Genomic DNA, 19188 nt, shown 5'->3' with positions numbered 1-19188 from the left:
GCGTACTGTCAAGTTAATAATTTCTTAAACCAGTGCGGGTTGATGAATGGAGATACGTACTATTTTTAAGAAGTGTACTTGCACTCCCAACTACTCATTCAACTGTGTTGCTACAACACCATAGGATAAAATAGAGATTACGCTTGTTCTGGAACCTTGTAGTAATCTCTGATTATCCGTGCATTAGTTAAAATTTTAAGATAGTTCTGAACAATTGACCCAGTCAGCAAACTTCCGACTGCTATGCATCAAACACTGTGCTGCAGATAGGTTACAAAGCAGCTATCAGTCTTATCATGTAAGTAAGTGGTGGCAGCACGTACCACAGTGGTAAGGCAAGTAGTCTGGGCCCCCAGAGATGGATCAGTTCTAGTCAATTCTACCTAGCTAGGTCGTGAAGACTCTGCAGAGGGAGGCATTTCAGATGACCCAAGGGGCAAGTAAGGTTTGGACAAAAATATGCTAGATAGAACAATGTCCAAGGGCATACTGGTCAGTGACCAGTGTTGAGTGGCATACGATGAACGTAATGGGGACCACGTATCAGGTCTGGTTTCCCACTTGGAGATTGTTCAACCTGATGCTTTTTCTCCATCGGTTTTTAAGATTATGTTGCATGTTTTCAGTTGGTGTCAGTGATTTCCTGTGCCCTGGCATTTATCTGCATGGCAGGAAATGCTTCAGCAGCCCAGCAGGTATAGTACTGGATAGCTTTATGCGCATAACCAGACAACCTCAAGTGTCGCAGCTCATCAGGGCTTAGGCTCCTGAACAAACCAGGAGCCCAAGAACTGTGAGGAGTTTAATGTTTCAACCAAGAAAAAGGAAATAAAACAATTTTGTAATCAAACATGTCAATACGCTGAAAGTACTTGTTCCAGGGGTATTTTTCACTGGCCTTTACTACTGTGGCAGCAACTATAAGTTTTACAGTATGGGGGGAGCAAGTAGGCACTCAGTTAATTACATGGCTTTTAGGTCCCCTCATCAAAAAGATTGCATTTGATTGTATTCCACCCACACCGTTGGCTTGCCTGTAGCTAGGAGGAGAGCAGACCTGAGGGTGAACAGTTAGGGATCACCCCTGGACAACTGGAGCACCTCCAGGTGGCCTGGACTCTTAATCTCTGACTTCCTAGCTTTATCCTCATTGTGAGGTCGGAGCACCAACTTGGTGAGACTCTGATAAGAGGAAGCACTTTCTCAGGAGCCTTTGAAGCACAATCTGAGGTCAGATGAACTTGGGTTTCTCACTCACCCACTGTGTGACCCTGAAGAAGGTGCTAAACTCTCTGAGCCTTGGTTTCCTTACATGCAAAGTGGAGATGTTGAACTCCGCAGGCTTACCGGTTCTAAAACCTAGGTGAAATAACGTGCAAATCAACACACTGCCTTGATGAATAAGGAGTCTTGATGGTAGCCACTATAATTTTTCCTTGAGAGAGAGAGAGACCATATGTGGGGGGAGAAGGGGCTGGTGGCAAAGAGAATCACACAGACTACAGTGAGTGCAGAGCTTGATCTCACAACAGCAAGATCACGACCTGAGCCAAAACCAAGAGTCGGGTGCCCAACCGAGCCACCCAGGTGCCCCTGCTATAATTTTTTGTGAATGGTTTTATTGAGATAGTTCACATACTATATAGTTCCCTCGCTTAAAGTGTACCATCCAATACTTTTTAGTAGATTCACAGATTCATGCCATTTTCACCAATTTCAGAACTAAAATTTTCATCACCTCAAGAATCTGCCAGTTAGCTTGACCATCCTTATCCCTTTAGTTCTAAGCAACTGGTACTCTAACCTTAGTCTGTACATATTTGCCTGTTCTGTACAGGTCGGGTGAATGGGGTTCGTCTTGTGACTTAGCATAATGGTTTCAAGGTCTGTCCATGTTGTAACATGGATCAAAATTTCATTTCTTTGTGGACTGGATCATACCCCATTGTGTGGACATGCACATTTTGTTTAATCCATTCTTCAGTGGATGTTTGAGTTGTGTTGGCTTTCTCCACAGCCTTATTTTGGTTTCTGCAGGAAATAATGCTGCTATAAACATTCACGTGTAAGTTTTTGTGTGGATGCATGTTTTTATTTCTTTTGGTTTTATACCCAGGCATGGAATTGCTGAGTCACGGAGTAGTAATTTCAGGAACTGACAGATTTTCCAAAGCCAGCTGTACCAGGGGTATACCCCACCAACCCGTGTATGAGGATTCCATTTTCTTCAGTCCAACCCAGTTACCAGTCTGTATTATAGCCATTCTGGGTGTGAAGTGATGTCCTGTGGTTTTGAATTGCAGTTCCCTGATGATGAAGAATGTCAAATATCTTCATATTATTGTCCATTAGTGTATCCTCTTTGAATGTCTATCTAGATCTCTTACTCATTTTTAAGTGGGTTATCTTTTTACATTGAGCTCTTCTGGATAGATTCAATTCCTTATTAGATAACATGCAAATTTTCTCATTCTGTGGGTATTTTCTTGATGGTGTCTTTTAAAGCATAAAGTTTTTAATTTTGATGAAGTCTTTTAAATTTTAACTCGTGCTTTGGTGTCCTTAGACTCTTTTGCCCAATCCAAGGTCACAAATATTTACTTCTATGTTTTCTTTTGTACTAATAGCTCTTACGTTTAGGTCTTTGGTCCATTTTGTGTTAATTTTTGTGTATAAAATGAAGTAAGCCTCCAAGTTCAATTTTTTTGCATGTAGCTGTCGAGTTTTCCCAGGACCACTTCTTTCCCCATTTTCATAGCCTTGTTGAAAATCAGTTGGCCGCAGAGGCCTAGGATGATTTCTAGACTTTCAATTTCATTATATTAATCTGTATGTCTGTTGTGCCAGTATTACACTACTGCCTTAGTCACTGTTTGGTTAGTACTAAGTTGAGAAATTGGGAATTGTGAATCCTGCTTTGTTCTTTTTCAAGACTGTTTTGGCTGTTCTGGGTGTCTTCCAGTTCCATTTAATTTTACAATTAACTTATCAATTTCTACACAGAATCAGGTGGGGTTCTGATAGAGATTTCACTGAATCTGTACATCAATTTGGAGAGTGTTATCATCTTAGCAATGCTAAGTCTGATCTATGAGCATAGGGTGTTTTCCCAATTTTTAAATCATCTTTAGTTTCATTCAACAATGTCTTGTATTCGGAAGGTATGTTTTGTACTTCTTTTATTAACTATTCCTAAGTGTTTTGTTCCTTTTGATACTATTAAACATGGAACTTTTCCATTTCATTTTCAGATTGTTCCTTTCAAGTGTATGTAATTGATTTTCGTGTGTGGTTCTTATGTTTTACAAGCTTACTGAACTCCTTTATTAGTTCTAATATTTTTTTTAGAGAATTCCTTAGGATTTTCTATAAATCCTGTCCTCTGCAAAGAGATAATTTTATTTCTTCCTTTCCTATGCAGATACCTTTAATTTCTTTTTTCCTGCCTATTTGCCCTAGGTCCTCCAATACAATATTGAATAGAAGTGTTAAAGTAGAAATCCTTGTCTTCTACTTGATCTTAGCATATAACATTCAGTCTTGACCATTAATTATTTGGATACCGATGGTGGGTCTTTCATAGATGCTCTTTATCTGAAGAATTCCATTTCTTAATTCCTTGAGTGTTTTTATCATGAAAGGGTGTTAGATTTTGCTAAATGCATTTTCTACATCTATTGAGATGGTACGTGATTTTTGGTTTTCATTCTATTGATCTATTTCATGAAGTCATTACCTTAAAGTTGCCAGAGATTTGCTTTAATCAAGTATAGTAAGGTGACAGACATAGAAACAACTGCCTTAAAATTCTCAAGAAAATGGAGCATGCCACACAGAGGAAGTATCAAGGTCAGGCAAATGACAGAAGGAGCATATCCCACAGCCTTATTTTGGTTTCTGCAGGAAGGAATGGGCAGGCATAATGGGGAAATTTGAGCAAGTTTAGGATTATATAGTTTGAGTAATTTCAATGGACTCTGGGCTAGAGTCCATAGAGAGGTGGTCTCTAGGCAGGTACCTGGCCCTGGGGTGATTTAGGGCATGGGAAATACTGGCTTGATGTGTGAGAGTTTGGTAAAGGAGGTGTTTGGGATATGGACTTTGGATTGGTTGGTTTACATGAAAGGCAAGTTGCTTACTATCTCTAGGAATCTATTAGCCCTGGAGGGGCAGTCTTCTTAGGCCCCAGGATGTCAATGCATTATCAAATATAGAAAATAAAAAACATGATTAATACAATAATTTTCAGATGTTAAATCAACCTTACAACCTTGGATAAATCACATTTGGCCATGACATATAATTCTTTTTACATGTTGCTGGATTTGGTTTGCTAATAATTTATTGAGGATTCTTGCATTGATACTCATGAGGCAAATTGATCTGTATTTCCATTTTCTTGTAATGTCTTTGCCTGGATTTGGTATAGAGGTAACATTGCCTTCATAAAAGTAGGTTTGGGAAGTATTCCCTCTTCTATTTTTTGGAAGAGTTTATGAAGAATTGATATTCTAAAGTTTTGGTAGGAATTCAAACCAGCATTCAAACCATCTAGGCTTTTTTTCTTTTTCTTTCTACTTCAATCTCTTGTTATAGGTGTATTCAGATTGTCTGTTTCTGGAGTCAGTTTCAGGAGTTCTGTGTTTAAGAATTTGCCCATTTAAATTATCTAACTTGTTGGTACCCAGTGGTTCATAGTATCCATTATAATCCTTTATTTCTTTAATCATGGTTTCCTTCAGTTCCTTATGTTTATAATGCTTCCTATAAGGACACTGCTGAGAAGTCTGGCATCTGGTCACTCACTGGTCACTGTCATTTTCCCAGTGAATAGGGAAATTCCTTTCCTGTTTCTTTGCAGCCTCCTCATTTTTCAACAGAAACTAGACACTTTAGGTAATACAGTATAGCAAATCTGGAAACTGATTCGCCCACCCCTGTGTAGTTTATTATTGTTACTTGGTTATTTGTTTAGTGACTGGTTGGATTATTGCAGTGAAATCCATCCCCCCACCTCTGGAGGGCACAGCTTTGGGTATGCCCCGTCACCCTGAGTAACACTGGTTTGGATAGGGCTCATTCCTCTTTTGACCACGCCAAGCTGTTCAACTCTGCTGATTGATGACTGACTGCTCTGTTTTCAACAATGTCCTAGAGGCATAAATTACTCTTAACTAATGTGATCATATTCCGGTTCCTTTAAAAGGAACCGTCTCAGTGATTGATATTTTTTTTTCTCCAGGTGGGTTTGTCCCTGCTGTGTTATTTCCCAGCACCTGCTCCCCCTCCTCTGCCCCACAACCTCTGCAAACTAGAGAGACTGTAATTTAATCTAACAACAACCCTCCTCCCAGTTGCCTTTCATCACAATTTCTGTTCTTGAGTGTGCCCTTAGGATCAAGCTTCTCTGAAAGAGCAAATGATATCAGTTTCCTGGAGAAGACATTAGTTGCTATCCCCCCCAGACAGGTTGTCTAAACCTGATCTCTGGATTTGGGAGTGGAGACAATGGCAAGCTGCTCCCTGTTTTAGAAGCCCAGCACTTGAATGTGAAACAGCAGTTGGAGATCCTCCCAGCTTACCTGTCCTGGCGTGGACTCCCCAGCTCGGAGGTGGGGGCAAGGACAGCCAGCACCCTAGTATTCTCAGCATGATGTGTCCAAAGTAGAGCCTCCATTGCATGCATGGGCATTGGTTAGAAGAAGGAATGCTACCTCTCACCAAGTCTCTCCCAGGACTTAGCCTTGGCAACAAGTAGATGAGAGTGGGATGTGAAATCTGATATCCTGCCCCTGCCAAGAAAAAAAAAACCCTCCAGCTGGAATATCTGGGGATATTCCTTGTGGCATTGGCTCCAGGAGTCTGGGGTAGAGTCTCCACCTAGCTGAGCTGTCAGGGGAGACAAAGGGAATGGTCTTGCTTCAAATACCAGATGCAACTTTCTTAATAATTGTGGTATGTTTCCTTGAATAGATATTTTGTCATCGGTTGTCTGCCCTGAGGACCATTTCCAGTGTCTTGAAATGGCTGCTTTTCCATATCTTTTTTTCATGAATAATTGTCACCAGTTTCACTGGGGATAAAAAGGGGAAGCTCTTGGTTGCTATAGTTATTATTATTAGCATAGCTGGGTGTTAGGCTATTTTCAGAAAATTATTATCACTAGAGACAAGCCTTTCAGAAATTCTGAGGAAGTTTAAGAGCTGCTGCTTATCATAATAGCTGCTAAGAATAACAGAGAATAAAATGAATAAATGGTGAGTGCCTGGCTCAATTTCTTATGTATAAAGACTTGCAAAAACAATTCGAATGACAAAACTACAATGACTGACTGTGAATTTATAATTTGACTATAGAGAGAGAAGAATTCTGGGAGCAAATGTGTGATTTCCATGCATTCCAGGACTACCACCACCATACAAGACCCTAAGAATCCAGAACACAGGAAGACATTTACTTTTGACCTGGCATATTGGTCTCACGATGGATTTCAGAAGGATAAAGATGGCGTGTTTATTTCAGTTGATCCTAGCAGTCAATTTGCAAGCCAGGTAAATTGCTTTAAAGCACAACTTCAAAGGAAGGTGGTTGGGTTTTTTTGTTTTTTAATGAAATGTAACAGTAGAACAGTGTAATTTTTTTAATGCAAGCATGCTATGATATATAGTTCCATTTGAGAGTTTGATTTTAAATTTATTCCTTTTTCATGTTAAACATGAGGTCCAAAAGGACAGCTATTGTGTAAATAATTTTTAGAAACTCAAATCAATTGATTTCCCAATGTATTGACATAGTTTGAAAAAGAAGCGTCAGTTTAGTCAATTATATTTTGCCTGTTTGAAATAAGCAAAATTTGTGATGTGCTCAGCATTTGAGAAGTCTTGTTTTATTAAGTATTTATCATGTGCCATGTATTATTCCATCTTAAAGTTGCCCACAAATTGGTACAGAGTGACAGGCAAATAAGTTCATTCAGAAATGTTACATGTTCTGGGATAAGAATATGGGATACAATGGGGTACAAATGGAGAGGAGGTCATTTCAATCTGGACAAAGCTCACTGAGTTTCTTGGATCTGGGTGTGTGTATAGTTTTGATCAAATTTGAAAAAATTTCAACTATCATTTTTTTCAAACATCTTCCCTCACCACCAATCAATTGTGGGGAAATAATAATGTTTTATAGTGGATAGCTTTTGCATGTATTTTGTTAGATTTATTCTTAAAGTATTTCATTTTTTGGGGGGGTGGGCAAACAGATAACAAACTCCACACACTGAGTACAGAGCCCAATGTGAGGCTCTTTCCCACAACCCTGAGATCATGACTCAAGCCAAAATCAAGAGTCAGAGACTCAACTGACCGAGCCACCCAGGTGCCCTGATAGCCAAAATTATTTTGAAAGACCCTGAAACCTGAAGAACTTAAAACCCACTAGAGAGCTTCAGTAGTCAAGACAGAGTGGTATTGGCTAAAAGACAGAAATATAGATCAATGGAATAGAATAAAGTATTCAGAAATAGATCCTCATATATTGTCATTCTTTTTGTGATGGTGCTGTAATGGGTTGAATAGTGTTTCCCCAAAATCTGTATCTACTCAATACCTTAGAATGTAACCTTAAGTGGAAATAAGATATTGGCAGAAGTGATTAGGTAAGAATTAGGCCATACTAGATTAGAGTGGGCTCAAAATCTAATTTTGGGGGGCAGCCCGGGTGGCTCAGCAGTTTAGCACCTGCCTTCAACCCAGGGCCTGATCCTGGAGACCCAGGATCAAGTCCCGCATTGGGATCCCTGCATGGAGCCTGCTTCTCCCTCTGCCTCTCCCTGTGTCTCTCATGAATAAATAAATAAAATCTTTTTTAAAAAATCTAATTTTTGTAAGATGAGGGAAATCTGGACATACACACAGAGAGAATGCCATGTGATTATGAAGGTAGAGATTGGAATTATATGGTAATGAGCCAAGGAATGCCAAGGAATGCTGGGAGTCACCAGAAGCTGGGAATAGTTAAGGAAGGATTCTTCCCTAGATCCTTCAGACAGCATGGCCTTGCCAGCACCTTGATTTCGGACTTTCAGGCTTCGGAATCAAGAAAATAATTTTCTTTTGTTTTTAGTCACCCATTTTGTGGCAATTTGCTATGGCAACCCTAGCAAACTAATAGAGGTGACATTGTTCTTCAAAATTAAAGCCTTTCAACAAATGATATTAGACATCCATGTGGAAAAGTATGACCTTTCATCTTTTCCTCATACCATATAAAAATGGACTCAGAATGAAACATAGACCTAATAGAGCTAAAATTATAAAACCTCTAAAAGAAAGGAGAAAATTTCTGTGGTATCAGATTTGAAAGATATCTTAGGTAGGACACAAACCTTAAAAAAATATTTATGTTTTAAGTTCAATTGTAATAAAAGAAAATAATAAATTAGACTGGTGAAAAAACAAACTTTTGCTCTTTACAGCATCCCAACAATAGCATGAAAAGGCTAGCCACAAAGAAAGAAAATATTTATAAAACAGATAAATTACCAAAATATTTAATGAATTCTTACAACTTAATATTAAAAAAGAAAAACAAGTCAGGGGCACCTGGGTGGCTCAGTGGTTGAGTGTCTGTCTTAGGCTCAGGGTGTGATCCTGGGGTCCTAGATGGAGTCCCACATTGGGCTCCCCCCACAGGGAGCCTGCTTCTCCCTCTGTGTTTCTGCCTCTATCTCTCTATGTCTCTCACTAATAAATACTTTAAAAAAAAAAAAAAAAGAAAAGTGAATTTTTTTAAGGGAAAAGATTTGATCAGAGACTTCATTAAAGTATATGTGAGGGATCCCTGGGTGGCGCAGCGGTTTGGCGCCTGCCTTTGGCCCAGGGCGCGATCCTGGAGACCCGGGATCGAATCCCACGTCAGGCTCCCGGTGCATGGAGCTTGCTTCTCCCTCTGCCTGTGTCTCTGCCTCTCTCTCTCTCTCTCTGTGTGACTGTCATAAATAAATAAAAAAAATATTAAAAATAAAAAAAACACACATAAAGTATATGTGAAAAAACAATGAAAAAGTATCAGACTTTTTCAGTTAGGGAAATGCAAGTTAACACCAAAATGAAATACTACTACACGTCAATAAGGATGACAAAAATTAAAAATTGACAATATGAAGTATTACTATACACGTGGACCAATTGGAACTCTAATATAGTACTTAGGACATTGTAAAAATGTTGAGTTATCTTGGAAAATAAGCATGTTCTTCAAAAGTTATGCATACACTTAACCATATAATCCAGCAATTCTGAGAGAAACAAACATATGCCCTAACAAACAACCATCTGCAAGTGTCTTTCGCAACTTTATATATAATAGTCCCAAACTAGAAACTCACACTGAGAAAGAGGGGCAGAGGCACATTGGGGAAACAAGCCTCGGGTACAGAAACCCTCAGATAAGAAGGATATCACAGGTACAGAAGTTCTCCCCAATGATTGAAAGGATGGAGTTCCACAGTGGGCATCCCTAGCCCTGGAGACCTGAATGGCAAGAATGAGCCCCCATAACACCTGGCTTTGAAAATCAGCAGGCCTTAACTCTGGGAGAGCCTGAGGGTTATAAGAAACTGAGGCTCCCCTCTTAAAGATCCAGCACACCATAGAACACAATTTGAGACCCTGCACAGAAGCAGTAGTTTGAAAAGCACTATATGTGAAGGTTTATTGACTAGTTTTAGATGATGTGTTAGAGGGTCAGGGATCTGTAGGAATGTTATCCAACAGCCATCCCTAGACCACCTGGTTCTGCCAACCACGGGAGATTGTGCTACTGGGCCCTGCAGGACATCCTATACATAAAGCCACTATTTTCAAGACCAGGTGACATAACTGACTACGTAATAAACAAAAAGGAACACAAAGGGTAAGACAAATGGGGACATACATATATATGTTTCAAATGAAAGAATGAGATAAAACCTCAGGAAAAAACTGAAATACACCTGATAAAGAGCTCAACGTATTGTTCCTCAGATGCTCACCAAACTCAGGAGAATGGATGAACACAGGGAGAATGTCAAAAAAGAGAAAATATCTTTTAAAACCAATTATAGCTGAAGAGAAGAATACAATAGCAAATGAAAAAGATACTGGGAGGGATCAACAGCAGATCAGAGGATGCAGAAGATCCTTTCCACCACCCAGTTGAACAGCAATTATGAAAAAGAAAAAGAATTTTAAATATGAGCATAGGTTGTGAGACCTCTGGGACAACATTCAGCATACTAACATTTGCATTATTGGGATCCCAGAAAAAGAAGAGAGAGAGGAAGGGGCAAAAAAGTTATTTGAAGAAATAATAGCTAAAAACTTCCCTAACCCCTGGGAAGAAAACAGACATCCAGGTCTAGGAAGCATAGAGAGCCCCAAACAAGATGAACCCAAGGAGGCTCATACCAAGGCATTTAATAATTAAAATATAAAAAATTAATGATAATCTAAAGAAGAGCAAGAAGAAAGCAAAATGTTTTATACAAAGGAAACCCCAAAATGCTATCAGTTTATTTTTCAGCAGAAACTGCAAGCCAGAAGTGAGTGGCATGATGATGCCAGAAAGGAAAAACCCTACAACCAAGAATTTTATACCTGGCAAGATTATTATTTAGAACTGGAGAGAGAGTTTTCCAGACAAAAATTAAAAATGAAAAAGTTGATCAGCACTTAACCAGCCTTATAAGAAATGTTAAAAGGATTCTTTAAGTGGAAAAGAAAACACCATAAATAGAAGACATTAATAAAGGGAAAATTTTCACTGGCAAAGGCAAATATATAATAAATGTAGTAGATCAATTACTTATAATAAAACCAGTATAAAAGTTAAAAAATAAAAATAGGGCACCTGGTGGCTCAGTTGGTTAAGCACCTGCTTTCAGCTCAGGTCACAATTCCAGGGTCTTGGGATCAAGTCCTGTGTTGAGCTCCCTGCTCTGTGGAGGGGTCTGCTGCTACCTCTCCCTCTACCCCTCCCCCTGATTGTACTCTCTCTCTCTCTCTCTCTCAGATAAATAAATAAATAATCAATCTTTAAAAAGGTAAAAAAAAAACGTAGTAAAGTAATTTATATTTTAAGAAATGAGTTAAGGGAAACACAAAACTTAAAAAATGTGAAATATGGGGATGCCTGGGTGGCTCAGTGGTTGAGCGTCTACCTTTGGCTCAGGGCGTAAGTCCCCAAGTCCCATGATCAAATCCCACAACGGGCTTCCTGCATGGAGCCTACTTCTCCCTCTGCCTATGTCTCTGCCATTCTCTCTCTCTCTCTCTCTCTCTCTGTCTCTCTCTCTGTGTCTTTCATGAATAAATAAATAAAACTTTTTAAAAATATGAAATAGGATGTCATGTACATAAAACATGGAGAGGGAGTAAAATTGAGAGCTTTCAGAATGTGCTTAAACATAAGCAATCATCTCTTTAATATAGACTGCTATATACATCAAATATTACATGTCATTCTCATGTAACCACAAACCCAAATCCTATGATAGATACACAAAAAATAAAGAGAAAGGAATCCAAGCACAATGCTAAAGGAAGTTATCAAATCACAAGAAAAGAAGAACAAGAAAGGAACAGAGAATTAGAAAACAATGTCTGAATAACAAGAAGTACATACCAATCAATAATTAGTTTAAATGTAAATGGACTAAATACTCCAATCAAAAGACACATGGTGTAACTAGATGGGTGAAAAAAACAAGACCCATGTATATGCTGCCTACAAGGGACTCCACTGTAGATCCAAAGACACCTATAGATGGAAAGCACAAAGATGGAAAAAATATTCTAAGTGAATGGAAGTGGGGGGGAAATAAAGCTAGAGTAACAGTAGTTCTATCAAACAAAATAGACTTTATTTTTTCTTAAGATTTATTTATTTGAGAGAGAGAGAGAACATGCAAGCAGGGAAGGAGCAGAGGGAGAGAGAAAATCCTCAAGCAGACTCCCCACTGAGCACAGAGCCCTACTTGGTGTTCCATCCCAGCACTCTGAGATTATGACCTGAGCTGAAATCAAGAGTCAGATGCTCAACTGACTGAGCCACCCAGGCACCCCAGACAAAATAAACTTTAAAACAAATACTGTAAGAAGAGACAAAGAAGGCACTATATAATGATAAAGCAAACAGTCCAACAAGAGGATATAACAATTGTAAATCTCTATGCACCCAATATAGGAGCATCTAACTATATAAAGCCAATATTAAGAGACATAAAGGGAGAAACTGAAAGTAATGCAATTATAGAAGGGGACGTTAACACCCCAATTATGTCAGTAGACAGATCATTCAGACAGAAAATCAACAAGGAAAGTGTGGCTTTGAATGACACATAACAAGAGGGACTTAACAGCTATATTCAGAACATTTCATCCTAAAGAAGCAGAATACGCATTCTTCTCAAGCATACATGGGACCTTCTCCAGGATAGATTTCATGTTAGCCCACAAAACAAACCTCAAGAAACTTAAGAAATTTGAAATCATATCAAGCATCTTTTCTGACCACAATGGTATGAAACCAGAAATCAATTACAAGAATAAAACTGGAAAAAACATAAACAGGTGGATGCTAAACAACATGTTACTAAACAGCCAATGGACTAACATCAGAGAGGAAATAAAAAAATACATGGAGACAAATGAAAATGGAAACACAAAGGCTCAAAATCTTTGGGATGCGGCAAAAGCAGTTCTAAGAGGGAATATTATAGTGACACAGGCCTAAGTCAAGGAACAAGAAAAATATTAAATAAACAACCTAACCTTACTTCTAAAGGAACTAGAAAAAGAACAAAAGCCAAATTTAGTAGAAGGAAGGAAATAATAAAGGTCAGAGGCAAAATAAATGAAATAAAGACTTAAAAAATAAGTCTGCAACTAAGAGCTGGTTCTTTGAAAAGATAGACAAATTAATAGATCTTTAGCCAGACTCATCAGGAGGGAGAGAGCTCAAATATGTAAAATCAGAAAGACGGAAGTTACAACAGACATCAGAGAAATACAAAGAATTACAGGAGACTAGTACGAGAAATTGCAAGCCAACAAATTGGACAACCTATAAGAAATGAATATATCTGTAGAAACACAACCTTCCAGACTGAATCAGAAAGAAAAAATCGGAACAGACTGACCACTGGTAACAAAAGTGAATTGGTAATTAAAGAACTCCCAACAAGGAAAAGTACACAACCAAATGGCTTCCCAGGTGAATTCTACCAAATATTTAAAGAAGTGTTAATATCCATTCTTCTCAAATTATAAATACACAAAGATCAAAAGCACAGAGTATAGAGCCGGAAATAAACCCACGCTTAAATGGTCAGTTCATCTATGACAAAGGAGGCAAGACTATACAATAGGGGAAAACACAATCTCTTCAGTAAATGGCACTGAGAAACTGATAATTACATGAAAAAGAATGAAAGTGAACCATTTTCTTACACTATACAGAAAAATTAAGTTGAAATGGGTTACAGACCTAAAAGTGATAACTGAATCTATAGAAATCCTAAAAGAAAACATAGGCAGTAAACTCTGAGATAATGGTCTTAGCAATATTTTTATGGATTTGTGGCCTCAGACAAGGGAAACCAAGGCAAAAACAATTAGAACTACATCAAACTAAAAAGCTTTTGCATAGCAAAGGAAATAATCAAGAACATAGAAAGGCAACCTGCCTAGATCAGTGGAACAGAATAGGGAGCCCAGAAATAAACCTATGTGTATATGGTCAATAATCTATGACAAAGGAGCCACAAATAGGCAATGGGGAAAGGATCATGTTTTCAGTAAATGGTGTTGGGGAAACTGAACAACCACATGAAATGTGACAAATGAAACTGGACCCCAACCTCAACCACTCACAAAAATTAACGTGAAATGTATTAAAAACCTGAACATAATGGCTGAAACCATAGAAGTTCTAGAAACAAACAAAGGTGGTAAGCTTCCACATATCGGTCTCAATAATGATGTTTTGGATTTGACACCAAAACCAAAAGTAAATAAGTAGGACTACATAAAAACAAAAAACTTCTGCACATAAAGGAAATCATCAACAAAATGAAATGGAAACATATGAAATAGAGAATGTTTGCACATCATGTATCTCGTAAGGGGTTAATATCTAAAATAGATGAAGAACTCATACAAGTCAATAGCAAACAAACAAACAAAAGCAAAAAATCAAAAACCAAACCCAAGTGCAGCCTGGATGGCTCAGCGGTTTAGCCCTACCTTCAGCCCAAGGCGTGATCCTGGGGTCCTGGGATTGAGTCCCACATCAGACTCCCTGCTTGGAGCCTACTTCTCCCTCTGCATTTGTCTCTGCCTCTCTCTCTCTCTCTGTCATGAATAAATAAATAAAATCTTAAAAAAAAAAACCCAAAGCACACACACACACAAAAATCCAATGAGCCAATGGGCAGAGGAACTGAATAGGCAGTTTTTCCAAAGATATGCAAATAGCCAACAGGTATATGTAAAGGCACTCAACATCAGTCATCACCAGTGAAATGCAAACCAAAACCACAATGAGACATCCCCTCACACAAGTTAGAATGACTTTTATCAAAAAGACTAATTCTGGTGATCATTTCACAATATACAAATATCAAATCATTATGTTTTTCACCTGAACCTAATATAATATTATATGCCAATTACATTTCAATTTTTAAAAAAGATTTATCTATTTTAGAGAGACAGCTTGAGCATGCATGCATGAGTGGGGGGAGGGGCAGAGGGAGAGAATCTCAAGCAGACTCCCCACTGAGCATGGAGGTCCATGACCCGTGAGCTCATGACCTGAGCTGAAACCAAGAGCCAAAACTTTAACCAACTGAGCCATCCAGATGCCCCACATCCCAATTATTTAAAAGATAGTTTTAACACACAGCAAGAGGGAATTTTTCTGGGATTAGTATGGTCCCAATGTTTTCAGAAACTACTGGTCAAACTACATTTTTGGCCTAAAGCTCCCCTAACCCTTGTAAGTGTAATAATTTTTATTCCTTTCTTATGAGAAATGAACTGTATGAGAATATTGTTTACTGTCTGAAATCATACTATGTTAGTATGTGCATCTTTCCCAGGAGTAAAAATTATATAAATTATACAAATGTATCTATTACCAGGGCCGCTGGGTGACTTGATCAGTTAAGTGTCTGCCTTCAGCTCAGGTCATGATCTCAGGGTCCTGAGATTGAGCCCCATGACCCTGCTTCTCATTCTCCCTCTGCTGCTCCTCCTGCTTGTGCTCTCTCTCTCTTTCAAATAAGTAAATAAAATCTTTTTTAAAATGTTCACATTGCAACGGAGGGATCGTGTAAAGCTTACTTACTATTTTATTGGTATTAGGGATCAGAGAAGAATGTACTCAGATAAGAGAATATTGCTGGCTGTGGCCATGGCCCAGATTCTAAAACAGCCAGATGTGGATCCCTTCTTTCAAGCAGTTGTGGGCACAGGCATCTGTGTCTCCTACTTAAAAAGGCAGAGGTGGAGGTGAACATGTATGTGTGCCTGTTGTAGAAATGCTCCAGAACCATTGGGTCTTGTGGCTGGAAAAAAAACAAAACAAAACAGTTTACCAGCAGAGGACTACAACTACTGTGGGCATTTTGTGATGTTATTGCTTGGAGTCAAGAACAATGAGAAAGTAGAAGACGCTTTGACTGGTCTCTATCCCCTGGCACCTTGGAATTTTTGTCTAATTGCTGAATTTTAAGACCTAGCCAGGCTAGGTTTGAGCAAGGCTGCAAGGTATCCAGATTTGCTATTGGATACCAGCTACTTAAAGATCCATGCTGATCGTGGTGATTTGGTTTTCCAAATTGCCAAATCCCTTTTTGGTCTCCAACTTTATTCCATTGGTTTTAAGACAGCATCAGAGTTTTATATCAAATAGGTTGTATTGTATTAATTAAGCAATTCATCAAAACCAGAATATTTATTTGTGAAAACCCTGTGCTGAAGGTGGTGCCTGTGATCTTCTTTCCAGAAAGATATTTTCCACGATCTCGGTAGGGGAATTCTGGACAGCGCTTGGCAAGGTTATAATGCCACCCTCTTAGCCTATGGCCAGACTGGCTCTGGAAAAAGCTATTCCATGGTTGGGTTTGGTGCAAACAAGGGTATCATTCCAAATGTGTGTGAAGAGCTCTTTCAAGCAATTGAGAAGCGGGAGGGAAATCAAGAATACCAGGTATGTGATATCCTAAAATCCCTTCTTTAAGGAATTTCTTGTTTGGAAATTTCCAGCTCCAAATTATCAGCATCTCTCTTTCAGGATAATGTTAATTTTCCACACCAAAATCTCGGGATTGCAAAATCAAGTTGTAGCTAACTAGAATGTGAATATTTTTGTTCTATGGAGGCAAACCCAAGGAAATATTTTTAAAAGGTACTCTGAGTACCCTAGAAGCAGATGACTTAAAAGTTAATACAAGGGATTGTTGTTGAGGCTGATCCAACAAGACCCTCATTGATCCCCCCTCTTCTACCAAGGCTAAGGATGTGTCCTCATTTTTCTTTCTTTCTTTCTTTCTTTCTTTCTTTCTTTCTTTCTTTCTTTCTTTCTTTCTTTCTTTCTTTTTCTTTCTTTCTTTCCTTTTCTTTCTTTAAAAATTTTTTCAATAATAAATTTATTTTTTATTGGTGTTCAATTTGCCAACATACAGAATAACACCCAGTGCTCATCCTGTCAAGTGCCCCCCTCAGTGCTCATCACCCATTCACCCTCACCCCCGCCCTCCTCCCCTTCCACCACCCCTAGTTCGTTTCCCAGAGTTAGGAATCTCTCATCTTTCTTTCTTTCTTTCTTTCTTTCTTTCTTTCTTTCTTTCTTTCTTTCTTTCTTTCTTTCTTCTTTCTTTCTTCTTTCTTTTCTTTCTTTCTTTCTTTTTTTTCTTTCTTTTCTTTCTTTCTCTCTCTCTTTCTCTTTCTTTCTTCTCTCTCTCTCTCTCTCTCTCTCTCTCTCGTAGGCTCCATGCCCATGGAGCCCAGTGCAGGGCTCAAATCTGAGATCAAGACCTGAGCTGAGATCAAGAGTTGGATGCTTAACCTACTGAGTCACCCAGGTGCCCCATGACATCCTGTTTTTTCATGAATAGCATTCTATCTCTCTCTGAAGCTATGAACAGAGGACTTAAAAGAACATTTTCTTCTACCCCATACATTGTCTGCTTTTTTGGAGTTCCTTTTTTCTACTGTTTGTTTAATTTCTCATATTGGTGGCTTTCTTGTCTGCTAATCCTAGGCCATTTGTTTAAAACATGTAACACTCAAGCTTATTGGAAGCTCTTGGGACATGAGATGTGACTGGCAAAACCCACCACAGGGCGATGAATTGCATAAGCCCACCTTCTCATGGGTGGGGGTGGCAAATATCAGTATCTTAGGACCTTTCCCTATGCTACATCCATTCAGATTCCTCCAGTCTATGCTTATGGGATATCAGCTTGTCCAGAAATATTCCAAAAACACAGTAGGGTAAAGACCAGTCTTTTTTTTTTCTACATATGTTCATATTAGGGGTGAGCGATAAAGACTAATCTTTTTCTGTTGCCAATTGAGACCAAAATACACACACAGAGTTGCGTATGTTTTTAATTTACTTTAGGAACTTCCATCATATCATTAAAATTATGTGAGAATCATTTATTGCATGTGAAATAGAGCATCACCATATTTAACATTAACTTCTCCCTCTGTTGGAAATTTATGTTGCTCCTATATTACTTTTCTCCCCAGAGATGAGGTTCCAGAGAATATTTACTTTATGTTCTTTTCTACACAGGTTACATTCAGTATGCTGGAAATTTACAATGAACAGGTAACCGATTCTTTTTTTTTTTTAATTTTATGTATTTATTCATGAGAGACACAGAGAGAGTAGAGACACAGGCAGAGGGAGAAGCAGGCAGGCTCCCTATGGGGAGCCTGATGTGGAACTCGTTCCCAGGACCCCTGGGATCATGACCTGAGCCAAAGGCAGATGCTCAACCGCTGAGCCACCCAGGTGCCCCCCTGTAACAGTGATTCTAACCCTCTGACACATACATCTAAGGGACTCTGCAGCTTATTAACCACCAGGGCTACCCCCGACCCACCTATAGATAGAGTCAAAACTCTGTAGCCTGGCATTGACTACAGCCCTAATCTGTCTCTCCGGCTCCCTTCCTTGTTTTTTATTTTTATTTATTTTATTTTATTTTATTTTATTTTATTTTATTTTATTTTATTTTATTTTATTTTATTTATTTATTTATTTTCCTTGTCCCTTTATCTCCATACTATCCTTCAGCCCCAGAAACTCCTTCCTTTCCAGAACATGTCATTCTTTCCCACATCTACCCTTCTCTGCCCTTGCAAGGGCAGCTCCAGGGTCAGCTACCCTATCCATCTTGAGGCAGTTGACCTTGGTCTGCCAGTAGAGTAGAGGAGGTGGCCAACTTTATTTTTAAAGGGCCAGATGGTTTCTTTCTTTTTTAAAGATTTTATTTTATTTATTCATTCATGAGAGATACAGAGAGAGAGGCAGAGACATAGGCAGAGAGAGAAGCAGGCTCTCCGTGGGGAGCCTGATGTGGGACTTGATCCTACAACCCCGGGATCACACCCTGAGCAGAAGACAGATGCTTAACCACTGAGCCACCCAGGCATCCCATGGCCAGATGGTTTCTGCTGCAACTATTCACTTCTGCCCTCATGGCACAAATGATGCATGAGTGATGGATGTGGTGGTGCACCAGTGAAACTCTACTAGGACACTGAAACTTCAATTTCACATCATTTTTGACGTGGGACCAGGGGGTTAGGGACAGTGTAGGTATCTAAGGAATTGGTGCCTGTTAGAAATAAGGCCTTCAGGACCTTGGAGGGCTGGCTGGCTATTGTCAAGGTTGCTTTTGGTCTCTAATGAAACATCACCAGTAAGGTGGCCATGGTTCCCTGGGGATTGCCACACTCTGCATGCCTCAGGGTTTATCAGTGGGTTTCAAGTTGTCAGGAAATTTAATTTCAGCTGCATTTCTCTTCCCTTATTCTTCTTATCCATTTTCCCATGTCACAAAATATTCTTCTTTTTGATTTTTTGCAGTCATTTAAAAATGTGGAGAATGTTCTTATGTCAAGGATCATA

At 38.9% G+C, this 19188-nt stretch overlaps 1 protein-coding gene across 1 annotated transcript in view; it reads left to right on the top strand.

Moving 5' to 3' along the window:
• The first annotated feature begins 6190 nt into the window (after positions 1–6190).
• Positions 6191–19188, top strand: part of LOC102153289 (kinesin-like protein KIF28P) — a 52665-nt gene continuing 39667 nt past the window's right edge. The window contains exons 1-4 of the mRNA XM_038542787.1: positions 6191–6257; positions 6357–6551; positions 16048–16251; positions 17845–17880. Of these exons, the coding sequence (XP_038398715.1) occupies positions 6255–6257; positions 6357–6551; positions 16048–16251; positions 17845–17880 (438 nt within the window). The 5' untranslated portion in view covers positions 6191–6254. The remainder of the gene's footprint in view (positions 6258–6356; positions 6552–16047; positions 16252–17844; positions 17881–19188) is intronic.

Source organism: Canis lupus, chromosome 7 (genome assembly GCF_011100685.1).
Source record: "Canis lupus familiaris isolate Mischka breed German Shepherd chromosome 7, alternate assembly UU_Cfam_GSD_1.0, whole genome shotgun sequence".
NCBI classification, from domain to species: Eukaryota; Metazoa; Chordata; class Mammalia; order Carnivora; family Canidae; genus Canis; species Canis lupus.
The sequence above is the reverse complement of the archived record's forward strand: the minus strand, read 5'-3'. Positions and strand labels throughout refer to the sequence as shown.